General features: G+C 37.1%; 1 protein-coding gene across 1 annotated transcript in view; it reads left to right on the plus strand.

The window, feature by feature from the left end:
* The first annotated feature begins 204 nt into the window (after positions 1–204).
* DNER (delta/notch like EGF repeat containing) overlaps positions 205–22,945 on the plus strand; it is a 326,206-nt gene continuing 303,465 nt past the window's right edge. The window contains exon 1 of the mRNA XM_031957886.1: positions 205–679. Coding sequence (XP_031813746.1) covers positions 362–679 — 318 coding nt within the window. The 5' untranslated portion in view covers positions 205–361. The remainder of the gene's footprint in view (positions 680–22,945) is intronic.

The following is a 22,945-nucleotide window of genomic DNA, read 5'->3' on the forward strand; positions in this document are numbered from 1 at the left end:
GTGTGTGTGTGTGTTTGAGAAGAAAGAAACTGAAGGAGGGAGAAGGGAAGGTGGCCCCTCTCTTTCCATCCTCTGGGCAGAAATCATTGAACCCCTAAACAGGGGATAGCAGGCTCCGGGGCCCCCCCCCCCCCCCCCCCCCCCCCCCCCCCCCCCCCCCCCCCCCCCCCCCCCCCCCCCCCCCCCCCCCCCCCCCCCCAGCCACAGGAGCGTGCAGACGGCCGCTGTTGCTGCTGCTTCTCCAGCTCCGGCCGCTCCTTCTTCGAGCCCCAGCGGCAGCGCCCTAGTCCCAGCCCCGGCCCGGCCCCGGTCCCGCAGCACCCTCCGCACGCTCTCGAGCTCCCTTCCCCAAGCCTGAACCATGCTGGTCAACCGGCGCCACCGCCGCCGCCGCCTTCTGCCCCCCTTGCCTACCGCCCCGCTGCCGGTCGGCAGGCCGCTGCTGCCAGGGCTGCTGCTGCTGCTGCTGAGTCCGGCGCCGTCCCGGTCCCTCCCGGTCACCCCGGCCGTGCCCTTCCCGGACCCCTGCGCGCTGCAGCCCTGCAGGAATAACGGCACCTGCTCCCCAAGCGCGAGCGCGAGCCCCGACCCCGGGCAGCAGCAGCCCGACGTCCAGGAGCCTCCCGACTTGGGCTACAGCTGCACCTGCCCCGCCGGAGTCACGGGCAGCAACTGCCAGGTGAGGGGCTGGGGAGGATCCGGAGCGGGGCGCGCCGAACCTGAGCCGCAGCGGCCGGGACGGGAGCATCCTCTCCCGGGCTTTCCCTCCCCTCTGTCTATCTGTCTGCTGTCCCTCCCTGCATCCTTCCCCTGTCTCCTCGCGGCCGGCATGCCTACGTCTTAGTAGCTGGGGCTGCTTGTGGCTTCATTTTCACCGCCACTCCCTCCATCTTTCTGGGGCATGTGGTTATCTATGTCTGTGGTGCGTTTTATGAGCTCCTCGGCACTCAGTCCCTCCCCCATCCCTCGCCCTCGCCATCCTCGACCACCGCGGCCGGCTCCCACTCCCGCTCCTTCCCTGGCTTTTCTTCCCTCCTTCTGGCCTGGGCATCTCCACAGCCTCGCTCCTCTCTTAGCTCCATCTCCCTGGCTTTCCTGGGGAATGCATTCCGTCCCCCAGGATGTAACGTACGTGCCTTCATTCACTTGCACTTACTTCTGTTGTTCCTGATGCTTGCCTGTCTCTTCTCTTGGGGATTTCACTATCTGTTCCTTCCATCTTTCCTTTTAAATCCAGCTCGTTTATCCCTAGTTGGTAAAAATTTGGAGGGCAAAACGACATAGCTGGGGTTTTAGTGTGCCAAACCTCAGGCCCATAGACTTCCCAGGTTGCCACTTTTTTTTTTTCATTAAATTTTAATGGATTTGTTCCCAAAATTAACTTCTCTTCCTTGAAAGTGTTTTTTCTTTTTCCCCCCCCTTTTGTTCCCTAGTTTTAATTCGTGGTTAGAGAACTTTGCTTCCCCTTCAGGGATGGTAAAATCAAACATGGCCTAATGGGAGGAGCAGGAGCCGGTGTCTTAGTCCGTTCTGAGACTGATTTCTCTCTGGAGTTAATTTGGCATTTCAGAAAAAATTGGGTAGCTTTTATTGGAAGGCAAATGCAGTGAGTGTGATGTTCCTGTTAACGTGAAGTAGCTGGATCTAACATATTTAGGGCAGACGTAAATATATATAAATATATTGAATGTATGTCAATCTCTCTCTCTCTCTCTCTCTCTCTCTCTCTCTGGAATTGGAAAACTACAACATAATGTAAAAACTAATGAAGTATTAATCAGAGAAAATGTTCTCGGTTTGCTATTCAGCCAAGAGGATGGAAAAGGAGTTTTCATGATGAAAATCAGTGGATTTGGGTTCTGGGAAAATCTGTTAGAAAATACCATTTATACACAAAGACCAAAATATAAACCAAAGACAAGTCAGCTTTGAATTGTATTCATATACATTTCAAAAAGGAAATTCAGTGCCTGGATTCTGGTTAGTTAGTAGATAACCTCTAAGTTACCAGCAAGGTTAAGAAAATGAATCCGATGTCCTTGAGAAAAGAGGCTGTTCGGTGATCATAGGATTCATGTAAACTAATTAGATGTGAACTATCCTTGGGCTCCTATTGGAAAATCCAAGGACATAATCTTTCCACATTGCATATAGATCTGAGGAGAGTTGCTTCCTAAAATGAATTTAATTAAAGATTTTCAGTGAGAACTGCTAGTAAAATGATCAAATCAGTTCTTTTTTGTGTGGTGGGGAAGACTTCTCCCACCCCTATTTCCTCAAGGGGGAGGAAGTCACATAAAATAAACATGGGATCAAGTTGATTGACCTTGTTGGAAGATGCTCATCTTTATAGAGGTCTCTTTTTAGGACAAATGTCAACAGGAAGACAATTTGTTTCAAGGTTGTAGTTTTCCCTCTGTTCATGGAACTGTAGTTCCAGTGGAAAGGATATTCATTTATTCCTCCCTCCCCCCATCCCCAATATGACTAATCTACAAGGTTTTTGGTTGTAACTATTATCTATTCTTACAATTCCTACTCACTAGAACAGAGCTCTCACATCCCAATTTTGGAAAAATTAGAGAGAACCACAAATGAATAGAGAACTCTGTCAAAACGAGATTAAATGGATTAAAGACTAATTTTAACTGCTTTGCCACTTAATGACCAGAGAGTGGAGAAGTATGGAGTTGTTTGGTGCTGAGCATTCGTTCTTTTCTTCTCTCTCTTCTCTCTTTCTCTTCTTCTCTCTCTTCTTTTCTTCCCCTTTTTCTTTTCAGGGTTGTGTTCAAATGAAAAAGTTATTTCTTTAAGGGGAGGCGCTAGGGTGGGGCAATCTCGGAGGAAGAAGAAAAATGGGGAGGTGTAGTTCGGGCAAGGAGGAAATAGAATTTAATGCAAATTTAAGTTTTTTAAAATTTCTGAAATGGAGTATTATGACAATTTTGGTTTTTTTAATTATGTAATAATCATTATGGTTTTGGATGACTTTTTAAAATAAGGTATTTTGTTGAGGAGAAAAGGAGGTTTCATCTGTGATTTCAGCTTGTGGTACTTCACTGGTGCAAAAGAGCAATTCAGTCGCAACTTACAGAGAATTGATTGGGGGCAATGGGAAGTTAAATGACTTCAAATGGTGAATCAACTATTAGGAATGACTTGAATCCAGCACTTCTGACCATGATTAATGAAGAAGCACAGACATTTTGATTGGATCTCAATGATTTAAAATAGTAGAGATTTAGTCTAGATTAAATAGCCATCGATTCTAAGGATTCTCAGTTCTAAAATATCTTTGACCTATGATGTCATATTTTAGGCATAGAAATGATTTGGGGCAACATAGATTTTTGCACACATAGAACTGTGGAGAGTGCTCCAAATTCATAGAGTATGGGAAACAGGAACTTGGAATAGAAGATTACATGAAGGCATTTAGGAATTAATTTCAAGAGAAAGACATGAGTATTGTAATTTTAACAGATTTTTATATTTTATCTTATTTGGTAAATTTGACATTTGGCTTTTACTTAATTATGAAAAGGCTCTTATTGAGATTATCCAGATACTAATTACTCATAAATACTCAGTTTTTTATTATTTACATTTCTGATTTTGTGTTTATTGGAGTAAGATCGGGGTGTGTATGTCTCATTTTATTTTCATTTCTTTTCCTTAATCACCTCATTAGAAAGGACTTACTTATTCTCTCTATATCTTACATTAATTACTTACATATTAGAAAGTAAACTCCTTGAGGACAGGTATTGTGTTTTCCTTCCTGTACTCTTATTGCTTGGTACAGCTCCCAGAATATAGTATAAGTGCTTAATAAATACTTATTAACTGAATGACTGGCAAACCAATACAAGTAAGGAAAGGAAGTATCAACCATTGATAAGTGATATGGCTGCTGAAATAGGATCTAAGCTTCTATTATCAATCATCCAATAAACATCAGTATATGAAGAACATTTCTTAGACTGAAAAATTATAATTGGAAAGGCAAATAACAATATCTTGAATGTATATAGCCTTTATTATAGCAATAGCTTCCTAATTGGTCTTGCTGCCTCAAGCTTCTCCCTTTCCCAATGTATATTTTATATAGCTGCCAAAGAGGTTTTCCTGAATGGCAGCTCTGACTACATTGTTCTCTGAATTCACACTTTCTTGGCTTCCTTTTATCTCTAGAATTATATATACATATATATATATATATATATAAATAAATATATATATCTACACATACATATACTCCTCTTTAAAGACCTTCAAAATGTAGTTCCAACATCCTTTAGTTAAAGTTTTTTAATAAATAAAAATTTATTTTCTCACTCTCTCCCTCCTGTATCCCCCAAACTCTGAAAAAGAAAGAAAACAAAATCCTTAACAACAAACAAACACAGTCCAGCAAAACAAATTTCCATATTGATTCTGTCAAAAAAAAATTATGCATCTCAGTCTGAGTCCATAACCTGAGTCAGAGAGTAGGAAATGTGTCATCGTGGGTCCTTGTAATTGTGGTGATCACTACCCCAATTTAGCAGTCTAACCCTGTTATATATTGCTCCCCTTCTGATACATTGTTGTTGTTGGTTATCCTTCATTCTTGAGGAGGACCACAACATCAGGGAGATGATGCAATGACATGCAAGTAAATTTGATTTAAGTAAGGGAGAATTGGGCAAGGTCACTTGCCTCACTTTCCCCTCCAGAACCCATCTAGGTCCTGATTGAAACTAAGTTCCAGTTAAACTACCTGTATGCCTGTTCTTCACACATATTTATTTGCTATTTTGCCACCTCTATCCTAACTATCCATATCCAGAATGTACTCATCTCCATTTCTTAAACATCTCTCCTTCAAAATTCAGCTTAAACTTCTTATTCTATGTTCCCCTCACCCCAAATTTGCTTTTTCCTTATTTCTTCCCCTCAATCTTTTTTAATTTTGTGTATTAGAAAGACATTATGGCATAATGGATAGAATAGGGGGAACCTTAGAGTTAGGAAGACCTCATTTCCAGTCCCAACCCTGATATATCCTCATTCTGTGATGTGGGACTCAAGTCATTAAACTTGCTCCTTATTTTAGGTAACTCTGGGAGAGTATCATTGTGCCAATCTGTGCATTTCTGTGAAGGAAGTCTTTTCTACTAATTAATGACACTAATTAATGTGTATAAACATACACACATATTCACATATAGATAGGTACATAGATAAGTAGTAGTCTTTCCCAATAGAATATAAGTTTCTTGAGGGCAGGGATTGTTTCATTTTTGTCTTTTTATTTCCAGCACCTAGTTCCTGACTCCTAGTAAAAGTTTAATAAATGCTTACTTTTTGATTTTGACTTTCTCACAAATGATACAATAATCTTGTAAAGTATTTTGGGGAAGATATTAGTACCATTTTTTCAGATGAGAAAACTGAGACCCAGAGAAGGGGAAATGATTTGTCCAAGTTACAGGAGGCATATGAGAGAGTCATAAAGTGGGAATAAAACTGGATTTGGGGTTGGAAGATGCAGGCTTGACCACATCTTGTTACAGTAAACAGGGCTGGTCGAGTTGGTCCTGTATTCTGTGCCTCAATTTCCTCCTAGATAAATTTAGGAGTGGGCTGTATAATTTCAAAGTCTTCCAATTGTAAATCCTAAGGGAAAATATTGCACTTAAAATGTTATATTTGAAACAAATACTAGGTTAACAAACCTTTTGTTTTCATGGGGATGAAATTATTAGGTACAAGATTTGAAAAAAAAAAGTGTTAATGGACTATGTGATCTATGAGAAACAGATCAAGACCAGAAGGTTTTCTGTGGGGTCAGGAAGACCTGACTTAAGTCTTGTCACTAAAACATACTATGTGACTCAGGGCACTTGGCACACTGCATACTTAATAAATGCTTTTTGATTACTTGAACTGATTAAAGATTGTATTATAGACAAGGTGCCAATCTACCCAGATGGGAAAGTTTACATGCCAGAAGTTCCTTATATTGATAGAATCACAAGTCTGGACCAAAATCAAAATGTAGCATGTAACTGATCTAAAAGGTAAAATATAAAAGACTAATTTGTAAAGCTACATATAGAAAGAGAGTGTTGCTCAGAAGAAACCAAGGGACCTCAGCTCTAGACTTTACTTGGTTAATAACTAGTATGATCCTAAGGAAAGCATTTTACATTTCTGAGCTTCATCTGTAAAATGAAGGACCCAGATTGGATAATCCTTAAGATTCTTTCCAGCTACAAAACCTCTTTCAATATATATTGATTCAAAAAGGCAGAGTAGATATATCTTTTTTGATACCTAAACCAGGGCTGATAACAGTGAGTTTGCAATTAAGGATCTTAGGTAGAAGGATTTTTGTGATTAAAAAAAAAAAACTATACCAAAAAAAAAAAGAAATAATAATTCCTGATATTTTGAAAACCAACTTCAGCTTTTGTATTTCCTGTCAAATGTGACTTTGTTTCCTCTTAGGTTTTTTTTATTTATTTTGAGGATGCAGTTGCTGGGAGTGAGGAAGAGTCACTAACTGTTCTACTGAAAAGTATAGAAGCTCTCAAACTTTATGGATCTATCCATTAGATTAATCCATGGAATATTTAACTCTATACTGTATTGTTTGTAAAGTTTATTTTATCTTATGAAACATTTTGTTGCCAAATGTTCAAACAGTGAGATACCTACTTTGATTTTCTAAATTAGATTTCTGTACGGATGCTGTCCTTTGGGATGATAATAATGTGTCAGGTTTTTTTTTTTTTTTTTTTTTTACTGGAGGAGGAAGGGCCTGTCTGTACAGCAGTTATTTTTGAAGTTTAATTTTACCCAGGAAACTGATTCTAAGCTCTTCTTTGTGGCTGTCTATCTGTCTGTCTCTTTCCCTCTCTCTATCGTTTTCTCTCTCTGTCTCTGTAAGTCTGTCTGTCTTTCTCCTCTCTATTAAAGGATGCAAAAAAGGGCATGTGTTTTAATTGAAATTATTTTGAGCCAAGTTTTGCTAGCCAAAACAACAACTGAGGATATTTGTAAATGTTTGAATACATTGTTGTATTCTGAAAAACTGGGAGATTAAACTTTGTGTAACTAGAGATAAGAATAGAAATTCCTCTTTTCAATTAATGAATCATTTATTATTATTATTGATTATTGATTTTAAAAATTGAGTCCCAAATTCTCTCCCTCCCTCCCACCTCACCTCCCACTATTGAATAGGCAAGCAACTTGTAAAACATGAGGATAGGACTTTTTCAGCATAATATTATTTGTCAGTGGTTGAATCAAGTGTAGAATTGAGGTGGTTTGCAATTTCTGGTTCAAGGCAACTCTGGAGGAATAGTGTAATCCAGAGGTGTTATACTCCAGATATGTATGTGGTCCTCAATACTCTTGAGTACAATTGAATCCATGTTAAAGTTTAATTGGGAAATATTTAGCAAAATAAAAATATAATTCAATTTGTGGTTTCCTAAGTCAATATGAAGCCAAAAGGAATCTCATTCTAGTTGAGTTGATCATCATAGTAAGTTAATACACACAGGCTGATGTGTTAAATAGGGAAAAATATAAACTTGGAGTTGGGAAAATTTGGATTCAAATTTCATCCCAGACACTGGTTGTATGACTTTGGGCAGATAGTTTAAACCTTTTGAGTCCATTTCCTCATTTATAAAAAGAGGATTATAATAGCACTTATTCTTACAGGGGTGAGTTGAGGATAAAATGAGATAATATTTGTAAAGCATCTATATAAATACTAGATATTATTTGCACATCATTCTCTATTGAAGTTTTTTTCATTTATATGAAGTGAATAAAAAAATTTAAAAAAATTTCTTAAGAGATACTAATAATAGCTGATATTTATATAGCACTTACTATATAAAATACTTTACTAGTTACTCTCTCATTTGCAATGTGCTAAATCAGGGAATTCAAATATCCTCAGCAATAGGGAGGGACCTCCAAGTGAAGAGAGTCCTTCTACCTTTCCGGATCATGACTAGACTAAAGTCAGAGGTCCAATATGTATTATAAATGGACTTGGACTTTGGACCAAGGCCAGCTCTCTAGGAACTATGCTATACTGTCTCTTTTTTAAAACTTTTAAAAAATGGATAGGGACTGGACTTGTGATTTCATTGGAATAGGAAAAAAACTGTCCAAGGAGCCATTTATTTCAGTGCATATCGCACTAATTTATAATCCTAGAAAATTTCCTGGAATTCTGTGTCACATAGCCACTGTCAAGAGGTGAGATTTGAACCCCTATCTTCTTTCTTCTGAGATCTCTTTACTAATAACCAGGCCAAACTGTATCTTTAATAGGAGAAGATAACACATATGGGAGAGTGATGATTTGGAGAATTATAAAGATGGTAAATGGAGGCATAGGATAGAATTGTAGAGTGATAGACCCATCCTACAAAAACAAAATGAAGTTGATAATTCTGGAAATGGAAGATGATGGGCAAGGTGGAATTTTGACAAAAACAGCAAAAAGAATATTAGATCAGGAGAGTCTGGAGATCTTGAAGTAAGTCTTATTTTTGCCAGATCTGTTATTTGGGGAAAGGCTCTTGACTTCTAGTAAATGCTTTCCTAATCTGTAAAATATGTAAAACCCCTCTATCTATCTATCTAACTTTAAGGCTTTTGTGAAGATCATAAATGGACATGTTAATGAGAGTTCTTCAAAAATTATAATATAATATGTGAGATAATAGATAAGGAACCTTGTATAAAAGCAAAAGTTAATATTATTTAATGAAATAATAAAATGTTAATATTAAAGCATACAGTAATTTAAGGAATTGATTCAAATTTATAAGATTAAAAGTCATTCACCAATAGATAAATAGTTAAGAGATATGAACAAGCATTTTTCAAAGAAGAAATCCAAGCTATTAACAATCAAATAAAAAAAGTTCCATGTTACTCATAATTAAAGAAAAGCAAAATTGAACCAACTCTAATATTCTACCTCACCACTATCAGATTTGCAAAGATGACAGAAGAGGAAAATCACAAATGCTGGAGAGGCTGCAGGAAAATAGGCACATGATGAACTCTTGGTGAAGCTGTGAATTAGTCCATCCATTCTTGAAAGCAATTTGGACCTATGACCAGAAAGCCACTGATGTGTGCATATTTCTTGGACCCATTGATATCATTACTAGACATGAACCAAACAGAGATCAAAGAAGAAAAATGCATATTTGCAGAAATATGGTCTTTTAGTGGTAGCAAAACATTGGAAATTGATGGAGTGCCCATTTATTTGGAAATGGTTAAACATATTATGGGACAAAAATATAAAGGAATATTATTGAGCCATAATAAATGGAAAAATGGATGATTTTAGAGGAACCACAAAGTGAACAGTAGCAGGAGAACAATTTATACAATGATAGCAGTACCATAAAGGACAACTTGAAAGGCTTTACGATTCTAATCAATGCAGTGGCAAATCATAATTCAAAAGAAAGGAGGATTAAGCCCATGATCAACACCTTCTGACATAGAAGTGATAGACTTAAAATGCAGAATAAGACATATGATATATGAATATTATGGAATATTATTGTTCTGTAAGAAATGACCAGCAGGATGATTTCAGAAAAGCCTGGAGAGACTTAAATGAACTGATGATGAGTGAAATGAGCAGGACCAGGAGATCATTATATACTTCAACAACAATACTATATGATGATCAATTCTGATGGACATGGCCCTCTTCAACAATGAGATGAACCAAATCATTTCCAATAGAGCTGTAATGAACTGAACCAGCTACACCCATTTCTTAAGAACAATAATATTCCAAATTATTCATATACCACAATTTATTCAGCCATTCTCCAATTGATGGGCATCCACTCAGTTTCCAGTTTCTGGCCACTACAAACAGGGCTGCCACAAACATTCTTGCACATACAAGTCCCTTTCCCTTCTTTGCAATCTCTTTGGGATATAATACCAGTAGTAACACTGCTGGATCAAAGGGTATGCACAGTTTGATAACTTTTTGAGCATAGTTCCACATTGCTCTCCAGAATGGGCTGGATGTATTCACAATTCCACCAACAATGTATCAGTGTCCCAGTTTTCCCACATCCCCTCCAACCTTCTTCATTATCTTTCCCTGTCATTCTAGCCAATCTGACAGGTATGTAGTGGTATCTCAGAGTTGTCTTAATTTTCATTTCTCTGATTAATAATGACTTGGAGCATCTTTTCATATGGCTAGAAATACTTTCAATTTCTTTGTCTGAGAATTGTCTGTTCATATCCTTTGACCATTTATCAATTGGAGAATGGCTTGATTTTTTATAAATTAGAGTCAATTCTCTATATATTTTGGGAATGAGGCCTTTATCAGAACCTTTGACTGTAAAAATGTTTTCCCAGTTTATTGCTTCCCTATTAATCTTGTCTGCATTAGTTTTGTTTGTACAAAAACTTTTCAAGTTGATATAATCAACATTTTCTATTTTGTGATCAATAATGATCTCTAGTTCTTCTTTGGTCATAAATTCCTTCCTCTTCCACAGGTCTGAGAGGTAAACTATCCTATGTTCTTTTAATTTATTTATAATCTCATTCTTTATACCTAGTTCATGAACCCATTTCGACCTTATCTTGGTATACAGTATTAAGTATGGGTCAATGCCTAGTTTCTGCCATACTAATTTCCAATTTTCCCAGCAATTTCTGTCAAACTGTGAGTTTTTATTCCAAAAGCTGTCTTTGGGTTTGTCAAACACTAGATTATTAAAGTTATTAACTGTTTTGTCCTTTGAACCTAAGCTATTCCACTAATCAACTAGTCTCTTTCTTAGCCAATACCAAATGGTTTTGGTAACCACTGCTTTATAATATAATTTTAGATCTGGTACAGCTAAGCCACCTTCATTTGATTTTTTTTCCATTAATTCCCTTGAAATTCTTGACCTTTTGTTTTTCCATATGAACTTTGTTGTTATTTTTTCTAGGACATTAAAATAGTTTTTTGGGAATCTGGGATAGCGCTAAATAAATAGATTAGGTAGTATTGTCATCTTTATTATATTTGCTTGCCCTATCCAAGAGTATTTAATATTTTTCTGATTGGTTAGATCTGACTTTATTTTTGTGCAATTTGTATTTTGTAGTTGTGTTCATATAGTTTCTGATTTTCCTTTGGCAGATAGATTCCTAAATATTTTATACTATCAGTAGTTACTTTAAATGGAATTTCTCTTTGTAACTCTAACTGTTGGATTTTGTTAGTGATATATAAGAATGCTGATGACTTATGTGGGTTTATTTTGTATCCTGCAACTTTGCTAAAGATGTGGATTATTTCTAGTAACTTTTTAGTAGAATCACTAGGGTTCTCTAAGTATAACAGCATATCATCAGCAAAGAGTGATAATTTGGTTTCCTCATTACCTGCTCTAATTCTTTTAATTTTGTTAAAGTATATCTTAAATACAATATATGTGTACATATTTATATAGTTTTCTTGCTGTAGAAGAAAAATTGGATTTAGAAAAGTAAGAATAACCTGAGAAGAAAAACAAAAATGCAAGCAGTCCACACTTGTTTCCCAGTGTTCTTTCGCTGGGTGTAGCTGGTTCTGTTTATCACTGTTCATCACTGATCAATTGGAACTAAATTGGATGCTCTCATTGCCGAAGATAGCCACTTCCATCAGAATTGATCAAGAGGGTAATTTTTAAAAAATAAAGGATTACACAGAATTAGGATATAACACATTTTTTTTTAAATTTAGGAAAATGTGTCTTTAATTGATAAATATCTGTGCTTGTTTTCTTTGAATAAAAAACTTAGGAAAGTTTTAATAAAAGCTTACCAATGAAACTTGCTTAATAACTATGTTTAAGTTGATTTCAATATAATCTGCTACAAATTGCAGTACTTCCCTCTATAAAATTCTCATGAAGATTTGTCTGTACATTCATTTTCTTACTTTTTTTTCCCCTGAGGCAATTGAGGTTAAGTGACTTGCCCAGGATTACACAGCAGAAAGTATTAAGTGTCTGAGGTCAGATTTGAACTCAGGTCCTAGACTTCAGGGCTAGCATTCTATCTACTGCACCATTTATTTGTCCCCTCTTTTTCTTTCTTATAGGGAAAGTGTGAGCATATAGTCTATTTTTTTTTGGTTTTTATTTTAAAAAAATAATATTTTTTCCCACAAAGGTCTTTTTAGATTTCACTGTATTACCCCAAATTTTTCTGTCAGTAGCATTATAGTGTTCCATTATATGAACGTACCATCTTATTCTTTGATTGCTATTGAGAATGAAATCGTGTTCATCTAGATTGGGCATCTTTTTGCCCATGTTGTAGTTATACCTTGTGTTTTAAGTGAGGACAGTTGTAGAATTCTAGAATCCCATATCTGGAAGGGCTCTTACAGATTTTTTAGCCCTCATTCTTTCACTTTACAGATGAAAGGCCAGGGTCAAGTAACATCCCTAAGGGCACAGTGGCAGGGCTGAGACTATAACACTGTTTTGCTGACTTTGGTTCAACATTCTTGCTGTTGTATAAGGTCATTTAGACTTAGGGATTGGTTGGGAAGTTGGATAAAAAGGACTTTAGCAGGAGGGCTTTCAGAGGAAGGTAGGGAAGATTACTTCATATACTGAGTTAATAACATATGAGATTCAATTGAAACAACTAAGGGAAGAGAGATATTTTGGAAAAGAAACTTTGGGGAAACAAGATTGCTGTCCTAATGAATTTTAAACACTGCCATAGAAAGAAGGATTAGATTTGGTCAGCTTTGTCCCAGAGAAACCAAGCTGACTTTAATATTGCCTGAGATCTTCTAAATTTTACTACAACATTTCTCAGTTAATCTGGATTTACTGTGATCATTTTGTGGGATCATGGATGTTTTAAGAAATGGCCATTTCCTATTCTACTTTCTCCTTGAATTAGCATGCTTTTTTTTCACATGTTGCAAAAATGACCAGACTCACTTTAGTAGGCTTATATGATACTTTACATGACAACTGGTTGGGTAGCTATGTTTTATTATAATCTGTCTTGAAAGAGGGGAACACACTCAGCCTTTGTGTCTTTCCTGCTCCAGAAAAATAGAATAGTTTTTAATCATCTGAGAATCAACATCCCTTATACTTGAATCCCCTTGTTTTATTTTTTTAGTTGAAGTTTCTCTCTGAGAACAGCCTTATTTCTCACAAAGAAGGATTTTCCCCACAGTCATTTTGTTTTAGTTTTCATGAATTCACTTTTTCTGTCTAGAGAAGAAAAACAGAAGAGGGAAAGACAGTGATGAGATCTAATATTAGCATTTCTTTGGGGCCCAAAATAAACAAATCCAGCTGCATTGAAGTAATTTGTGGTGTGTGTTTGTGTTTTTTTTTTTTTTAAAGAAGGCAGAGATTTTTAATTGAGTCAACTGAAGGAAAGTTGCACTTATTTCTATTGCTTGAGAAAATAATTGTAATTATTGTCATCACCCTTAATAGGATTAAAAATGATATTGACATTCACTTAAAAATCACTTAATTGATTTTATTCCAAATTGTTTTGTTTAACCCTTTGTTCACTTAGTGAGGGACCTTTCCTAAGCAGAGTAGACCACCACAAAGTGCAGAGAACTTATATCTTCTCAACTAACTTGCTACAATGCTTATATTCCTTTCTTGATCTTTTGGCACCTGAAGCCCACTTACTATACAATTCTTTTGGGTGGGAGCAAATATTAGGCTTGATTAGTCATTTAGGTTTAACTCAATTTTTCTTTGTCAGATTAACACAAGCACTCAGATGAGGTTCTACCAAGGAAGTCTGGAGCACTCTTAGAAAAGTAGGAAGCTAAGTGGGTAGTTCAGTAAAGCCTTCTTCTTTTTTTTTCAGATAAAGAAATGCAGCCCAGAGTGTTTAGAAAATTGCTCAAGATCCCAAAGATTGTGGCAGAGTTGAGTTTTGCACCTAGGTCATAAGATGGTGGGTTTAGAAGTGAAGGACTTACTTCGAGAGTCATCTCGAAGTTGTATCTGCACTCCTTTGATGCCCAGGAAAGCTAAGTGACTTCTGGTCACTTAGTGTTGGAGGTTGCGTTTATTGTGGTTTCATTCCACCATCAAAGTTCTCTTCTTGGCATCGGGTGTCCCTTTTGGGTTTTGTGCATGGTACCCGCCATGATTTGGAGTGCTGTGTAAATTCTTGTGAAATTAGGGTGTATCAGCTATAAAATTCCAGCCAGGGCTCACAGTATGTGATGCTGTGAGGCTTTCATGATTGTCTAATTGAATTGTGCACAGTTTCTGCAAAATTAGATCAAATTTACTCAAGGAGTTTATTTGAACTCTAATAATCCAATACTGAATGGATAAATAATCCAAACTGAATGATGATGCATCTTATATATCACCTAATTTGTGTGCCCTCCAAGTACTGGAAACCTTCATTTTAATATTTTTTCAAGAACTCCATTGGAGAGATTTGAGGACTGTTCAGAAGCCGTCTTTTTATATTATGAAAGTGGTTGTTTCTTAACATTCTTGAGCTCTGAAGGTTCTTGGGTTCAAAGAAAAGCTTATATAAAGTTGGTTTATAAGTCTAATTGGAATGTTTCAAGAAACTTGTCAAAAGCCCTGGTTCAATACCTACTGCCAAAAAATGCTCAGCTTCCTTTTCCCCCCACCCCCAATTTTGCATTTTTATATTGCTCTGATCAGAGCATCCTTCTTCCCTTTCTTCTACCTCTGGGGGTGACTTCCAATCATTTGAAAGCACAAAGCTTCCTTTTGTTTTCAGCATTTCATAAGATGGAACAGCTCAAAACCTGGTTGAGAGCTCTGAGACTGAAGGCTGTCCTTAGCTGGAATTGTTTTCCCTCCCTCTCATTTGTTTAAACATTAATGGAATATCCCCTTCTTTAATGTTCATCAATAGAAAGCTGGCTTTGTTCATTGAATGTTCATGCAGAGCTTTTACAGTTGACTTTTATGAACTAAATACATTGTGCTTGTAATGCTTAGGGATATATGGACCAAATGGCTGCCACATAGAACCATGTTTTTTCTTAGGACTTCAAGATGATCAGCTGGAAGTCATTGGAAGTTCAGAATGTATCTTTTGGCCATTGGGTCTGCCAGTTTGGAGCCTAAGTTTGGAGATGTCTTTAGAGACTGCCCCAGAACTGGATCAGGCCCAAATGACACTCAGAGGGTTTATTCTGTTCACTTAACTTGCCTCTGAAAATTAGCAAGACCTCTTTGGGAGCTGAGGCTGGCTCAGGCACAGCATAAATGGAAGTTTCTTGAGGATGTAAAAGTTTTGTATTTTAAACCTAGTATCTGGTATAGTACTTAATAAATGTACCTGATATATAGTAGGTGCTTAACAAATGTTCATTCCCTCTCTCCCATTTCTGTATTCTTCTCCTCTTTCCCAGTGTACAGCTTTTAAGTACCTGTGTACACCTTTCCTTCCCCCAACAAAAATCTTCAAATTCTGAAGTTACTTTCTGGGCGGGTGCATAGTAGTTGGACTGGAGAGTCTTTACACCTAATAAAATGATTTTTTTTCAGTGTTCAATGCAGAATTAACGAAATTCTGTGAGGGTGAGAATTTTCTTCTTTGACTGTCAACAATTATTATAATAAGTATAGTAAGAGTGTAGTAAGCTCTTGATAACCCAATAATGAGTGAATCAGTATTTCAGGCCATCACCCACTATTATGTCAGCAGTTTTAATTTTTTAAACTAAGAAGCTTGTCACAGACAAGATATACCAGTATTTAACAATAGGCTCACCATACAGCAAGAAATCAAAGAGCTATGATTTTTCTCAGTGTGGGAACTTCCTTTCCCTGTACAGAGAGCAACCCTTGGATGTGATCACTTATAGAAGTCTTTGAGAGTTGCCAGAGGCTCAGGGAGTTTAAATGATTTGCCTAGTTAAGTGTCAAGCTTCAAATTGAACCCTGGTCTTTGTAATGAAAAATATAGCCCTCTGTTAACTATGTTACATTGCTTCATTTCAATTTTAGCATTAGCAGTTGCTTATTGTGTAACAGTATTAATAAGTCAGTACTTTATCTAGGTCTATCTGTTTATCAATGTATCTATGTGTGTATGTATCTATCTCTATCTCTATATAAAGTACTGACACACACACACATATATAGATACATATATGTATCTATATATATAGATACACATATGTATCTGTGTATCTATCTATCTATCTATCTATCTATATTAGACAGTCAGGGTAGCTACAGTGGATAGAATTTAGGGCCAGGAGTCAGGAAAACTCATCTTCCTGAGTTCAAATCTGACCTCAGACACTCACTAGCTGTGTGACTCTGAGCAAGTCACTTAATCCTGTTTGCCTCAGTTTCCTCATCTGTAAAATGACCAGGAGAAGGAAATGACCCAGTATGCCTGTATCTTTATCAATACAACCCCAAAGAGGTCATGGAGAGTCAGACAAGAGTGAAATGACTAAACAGAATTGATACTATCCCTACCATAACAGGAAGTATTTTACCAGTGTATTTAAGAATAATTTCCTTTATGATAAAATTAGGAATTCACTTTTTAATTCTTACAGAAATGAACTAAAATTAGTGAATACTTCCAAAGAATGGTAATTAATTTGGATTTTTGCTTGCTATGGCTAAATTTCAGTAATTCAACTTAAAAGCCAGCATAAGAACTTTTTAAAAATAGATAATTTCTGCCTGATTAGAGAGTATAAATGATTTCTTACTGTACCTGTGATTTGGGATTTTTAAAAACAGTGCTGATATAATTGATTACATACATGTGAATGGGATTTGGCAGATTTCAAAGTGCCTGCACATACATTGGCTTGTATCCTCATAGTAACTTGGACATCACCACTGGGACTTGGCTGTTGCCATGGAGAACAAGTGAGCAGCTTTTCAGCTAAAAGGACTTTAGGGAGAGGAAATACAAAAAAGCAAATGGAAGGAGGGCCAAGATGCACAAAGCTGGACATAAAAGCAAGATCCAACAGTGGATCCAGTGAGTGTGGCAAATTGAGATAGCTCTTTGTCCAGCTCAGCAACCTTGATCCTTGCCCAGTGACAAAAGTCCATCCTGAGCTCCAAAGTGATGTTCTTAGAGTGTTGTGATTGCTGATAGGATTCTGCTTCTGAACCAGACAATACCTTCCTCCTTCAAGGGTAGGCAAGGGAAGGGAATAAGCTTCTACTATGTGTCAGGAGCCACACTTAAGTACTTTTACAAGCGTTATCTCATTCCATCCTCACACCCACCCTGCCCATGAAGTAGATGCTTTTATTATCCCAATTTTGCAGTTGAGGAAAGAGACTTTCAGGTTCACACAGCTAGTAAGTGTCTGTAGGTGAGATTTGAACTGAGAACTTCCTGACTTCAGGAACCACCAGCTGTCACCTAGCCAGCCCCTGAGCTAAAATGGAATTCCCCTTTGGCTGCCTATTCTCCAAATCAGGAGCATCTGAATCTGTTTTCATTTCAATTCTTCATGTATGGAGTGAAACTGAGAGGTCAGATGGTATTCTTTTTTGGAAGAGGAGAAAACTGAAGTTGAGAGTGAGTGGGTGACTTTCTGCAAGTCCATGACTAATACTTGGACAGAAAGGGGCAGAGGAAATTGATACTAGCTCTGCAGTTAGAAGTCTGAAGTTCAAATCCTACCTTGGATGCTTACTGCTGAAGTGAGGGTAGACAAGCTATTTAAGCTATTTGGCAATCAGCTTCCTTATCTGTAAAATGAGGAAGCTTAATTAATTGGCTTGTGAAGCTCCAGCCTGCTGTGACCTTGTCCTTGGGCACAGAACTACTCTTTGTGTCATTTCACACTTGAATGATATTTTATAATCATTTAAATTTAAGTTCTGGACACAGTTTGCTGAGGGAAGTTGTACCTGCAGCACTAGATGGATGAGGGAGAAGACCCAGAGATTGAGCACTGACCCCTTTCAGAAGTGCCAAGACTGGGAGGCCTGCTATGAATGGACATCATTAAAATTTTTTTTTCTTTAACTTAATAGTATTTTTTCCAATTATATGTAAAAATAGTTTTCTTTTTATTTATTTTTCTCATGACTATTTTATTTTTCTAGTTACACGAAAAGATAGTTTCCCACATTCATTTTTGTAAGATTTTGAGTTCTAATTTTTTTCTCCCTCTATCCTTTATTTTCTTTTCCCCAAGATAAAGAGTAATCTGATCTAGATTATACATGTACAATCATTTTAAACACATTTCCATATTAGTCATGTTATGAAAGAAAAATCAGAACAGAAGGAAAAAAAGACCACGAGAAAAAACAAACAAAACAAAAAAGGATGATGTGCATTTAGACTCCATAGTTCTTTCTCTGGCTGCATTTTCCATCCCAAGTCTATTGGAATTGTCTTAGATCAATGTATTTCTGAGAAGAGCTAAGTCTATCATAGTTGATCATCACACAATCTTGCTGTGTGATATTCTTATGGTTCTGCTCACTTTACTTAACATCAGTTCATGTAAATATTTCCAGGATTTTCTGAAATCAGCCTGCTATGAGTGGGCATCTTGAGCCAGCTTGCAGAAGATTGGTCAGTTTAAAGATTTTTCATTAGTGCCATATTTAACTCATTCTTGTTCATTTCAGAACTGTCAGAGATAGTTTAAAAAGTGTTTAATGTAATGCAACATCCTTTTACCCCTGAATAAGACATTGAAAGAGTCTGCTTGAAAGGCTGAAACAAAGGTTGGACTGACTATACTAGTATTAGCCTTTCCCCCTTCCTCCATTCCCCTTTTGGGATTAGGGCTGAAAGAAAAAGATGAGATTTTCCTTTTCCATAGGTTCTAGTTTATAAGACTTTTTATCTTCTCTTCTATCTGGCTCTCAACTAGTAGTCCTGGTAACTGGCTTCTCTTTTCAGGCTGAATTAGCATCTTTTCCTTTCTAGAACCATAAACAGGATTGAAATGCTTGATAGAGGGAGTAATTTAGTTTGTTGTCCCCAGAACCTCTCCCAACAGGAGCTCAGTCTCTTCTGTGAAGCTGGTGTTCAGGTGATAAGGGAACGTGGAAGCTTCTTTCATCCTGTGCTGAATTTCAACCCAAAACAAAAAGGCTGTATCTCATTTGTCTTTGAACTTTATCTTGAGAGGGAAGTAGAATTCCATTCGATAAGAGGCTTTGGCCTTTATTTGGTAAATTAAGATATGTAATGAGACCCAGGATAGTAATACAGGTGAATTATTTTGTTAGGCAGCAATACACAAATGCAATCCCCAAGACTCACGATTTGGATTTATTGCTGTCTTGTATTTCAAAGATTTTTTTTTTTTGTTCCCAAGGAGATCACTTAGAAAACAAAGATTTTACATATATGCATGTGTATGTGTATGTGTATTTCCAGGAACACATCAATGTGGCAATAAATTGGAAACCCCCCCCCCCCCCACAACAATTGAGTTTTGTCTTCTAATTCCCCTTCCTTGCATGATTTTCTGTAGAACTTGACAAATGATTAATAAACACTGCCCGTTCTTGTCTTGCCTATGTTACTTTAGGGAAATTACTAAAGTTAGTTGGCTCCATGGTTGACTGCTTAGTTGATATTTGAGAATGGAAAAGAACCTTGTGGTTGATCATCTGGGAGATTTACTTGTAAACATTCAGAGAGTAAGGAGACCACTAAAGGAAAATGATTTCCAACCTTCAATTATAATTACCAAAATTACATCTTGCAGAGGTTGTAGGTTTTAAGATTCCTGCTGCTGGATGGAAAAAATTATACCTTTCAATTAATCAGAAAGCATATATTAGCACTTAGTATGTGCCAGTCACTGAAGACATAAAGACAAAAGTGAAATAGTTCCTTCCCTCAAAGAACTTATATTCTTATGAGGGAGACAACATAGACATTTATAAGTATATCATAGGAGGAAGTTGAGCCACTAGGTGATAGAATTTTTTCCCCCCCAGAACAATTCATGAGATGGAGGAGTTGTTCAAGTGGTGCTCAAACTAATAAAATCAAGGATCCCTGAAACATGAAAATAAGATTGTATGTTGAATATAAGGCCATTTGTATTCCTAGCTCCTATCCAAGTTTTCCTTCATGGGGTCCATCCTTTCCTTTCTTCCCTTACTTTCCTTCTTTTTTCCTTTCTTCCCTTTCTCTTTTCTTTTTCTTATGTGTTCTCCACTACCTTCTCCTTTAACCTCATTCTTGCTGCCTTCCTCTCCTCCATATAGCTTTTTTTTTTTTTTTTCCTCCTCTCCCTTTCCTTTTCAACCTAATAGGTTTAAAAGATTGTGTTGGTGCTGGAGATGATCAAAGCTACAAAAAACATGGCTCTCACCTTCAGAAAGCTTCCATTTTGGGAAGAGACGATTCAATACCCAAATATTCATCTGTATTCAATAACTGTATTTCAAAAAATTAATTAAGAGCATGGGAGAGGAGCAAAATGTTATACAAGACTGGAGAAAGGAATAATAATTTCTGGCTGGATCAGGGATGACTTCCTAAAGGGAGTGGTACTTGAATTTGGTCCTTAAGGATGCCTAGTGAGGGCAAAGAGAAACCACAATATTTTCTGCTTATCGTTTTTTAGATTGGATTAGAGAAAAGATAGACAAGGGAGGTCTGGCTACATCAACACTTAGCCTTAGGCATCCCATTGAGATCTGAAGAATTCCCTCCTAAGTTAATTGAAAAGGAGATTTTGATTTCACAGCTGGAATCACAGGCAAGTGAGACAGGACTACTCCCTAGCTCAGGAAGACAAGAGCACTGGGCTTCTGATATGGGGAGGTTTGAGGCTGCCTCACACCTTTGGGAGGAAAGTCGGGTTTAGAATGTTTAAAAGTAGTTAATGTTTATATAGTACTTTAAGGTTTGCAAAGCATTTTATCTCATTTGATACTCAAAGCAACCTGCTAAGGTAGGTGCTATTTTTCTTATGCTATTTTTACGGATTGAGGACACTAGACCTGTTAATGGGTAAGTGACTTTCCTATAGTCATGCAAATCATAATTATCTGACGTAAGATTTGAATTCATCTTCCTGAATCAAATTCCTATGGCATATCTGTGTACTTTATGAATATGCTATATGTATATTTTAGAACCCATTGCACTTGTATCCAATATAGAGTCTAATATTTCTTCCAAATGGTTTTACTCATCAATATTTCCATCTTTTTTCATTTCTTAGAAACAAGTTGGGTATGATAGCTCTTTGGTATTAAAATTTAATGGAATCTCTAATTTCTTGGGTACGGGAAACTGCTGGTGGGAAAACTCCCTTTACAAGTACAGATTGGCACCTGCTATGCAACTGACAGATTCAAAATGTTGCCTAGGACTAAGAATTCACCTGGGACATAACTGCTTTTCTATACTGCTTTCAGTCCTTATCCCACAGCCATTATTGAGTGGAACAATTTGGGTGGAAAAGGGGCCAATATCTCCATTACCACTGACACCAACTGTCACTGCCAAATCCGACCATCAGCTTTGCTGCCAGCCAGGCCCTGTGGCCATAGTCCAAGGGAGTCAACCCTATAGGGTTATAATCTGGCACCTGCCTCTGGATGTTCTAGCATCCACCTCCTCAGCAGTCAGTTTCTGAAAGAAAACTTGATAAAGAAAATTCTTCTCATTCCACTTCTTGACGTGGGCAAATAGCTCATCAGTAATAGATATGATTTTGTTCATATACACACCATTTAAAGAAGATGCATTACTATCACTTTTTTTTGTGCACTCCAGTACCCATTGGGCCCTTCCATTTATTTGGCTTGTAACAGAAACCTCCTATATGTATTGCCTTTTTCCTTTAGAATGTAAACTTCCTCAGAGAAGGGACTTTCCCTTTTGTAGTTGTAACCCTGCGTGTATCCTGGTGCTACACACCGTTAGCCCTTAAATACTTTTTCATTCATTCAATCTCTAATTAATCTTTTCAGAGCACTCCCACTCTGCAGATATTGTACTTCAGCATTAAGTAATCGTTGTATGTATTCAGAATCTCTATTTATAGAATTGTCAACATTTGTGAACTCAGTAGTGTTTTCTTAAAAATTTATTTCTTTAATATTTTCCCCCCAGTTACATTTAAAAAATTTGTTTTTTAAAAAAACTTTTGAGTTCTAGATTTTCTCCCTTATCTCTACCCCCAGCCAATGTTAAGAAACCACAAATACATTTTTTAAAAGAAATTTTAAACTTGCTAAACATGAAATAGATTTTTTTTTGGCCACCAATAGATAATGATAACTAAAACACATTTAAAGGTCTTTCTATCTGCTCTAGCTTGAATATTTTTGCTCTTATACCGAGGCTACAGAGTTAGCTACAGACAAAAGAAGTGCACTCACCCACTTAGGTGTGTGGTTGCTACCACCTTCTATTAAGAAAATCAATTACAAATTAGGGCTGGATTCCATTAAGTACAGTGCAGGCAGAGGAGCACTTCCTACATATGTGATCTTGGTCACTTAATTTATCTCAGCCTTAGATTTCTCATCTGTAAAATAGGGGAGTTGGACTAAATAACTTCTGAAGCCCCTTTAATTTCTAAATCTATAACAATATGTTGTTCTTTAGTTTTTTCACTTGTGTATGACTTTTCATTGCCACATTTGGAGTTTCTGAGGCAGATACTGGAACTGTTTGCCATTTCCTTCTCCAGCTGATTTTACAGATGAGGAAACTGAGGCAAATAGGGTTAAGTGATTTACCCAGGATGACACAGCTAGGTAGTGCCTGAGACCAGATTAGAGATCAAGAAGATGAGTCTTTCTGACTCCAAGCTTGGCACTCTATCCCCTGAAGCAGAACCTGGATTATTCTATGATTTACTTCATCAGGATTCAGTTTAAATATATAACCTTTAAGAACTAACAACATT

Source organism: Sarcophilus harrisii, chromosome 3 (assembly GCF_902635505.1).
Source record: "Sarcophilus harrisii chromosome 3, mSarHar1.11, whole genome shotgun sequence".
Classification (NCBI taxonomy): Eukaryota; Metazoa; Chordata; class Mammalia; order Dasyuromorphia; family Dasyuridae; genus Sarcophilus; species Sarcophilus harrisii.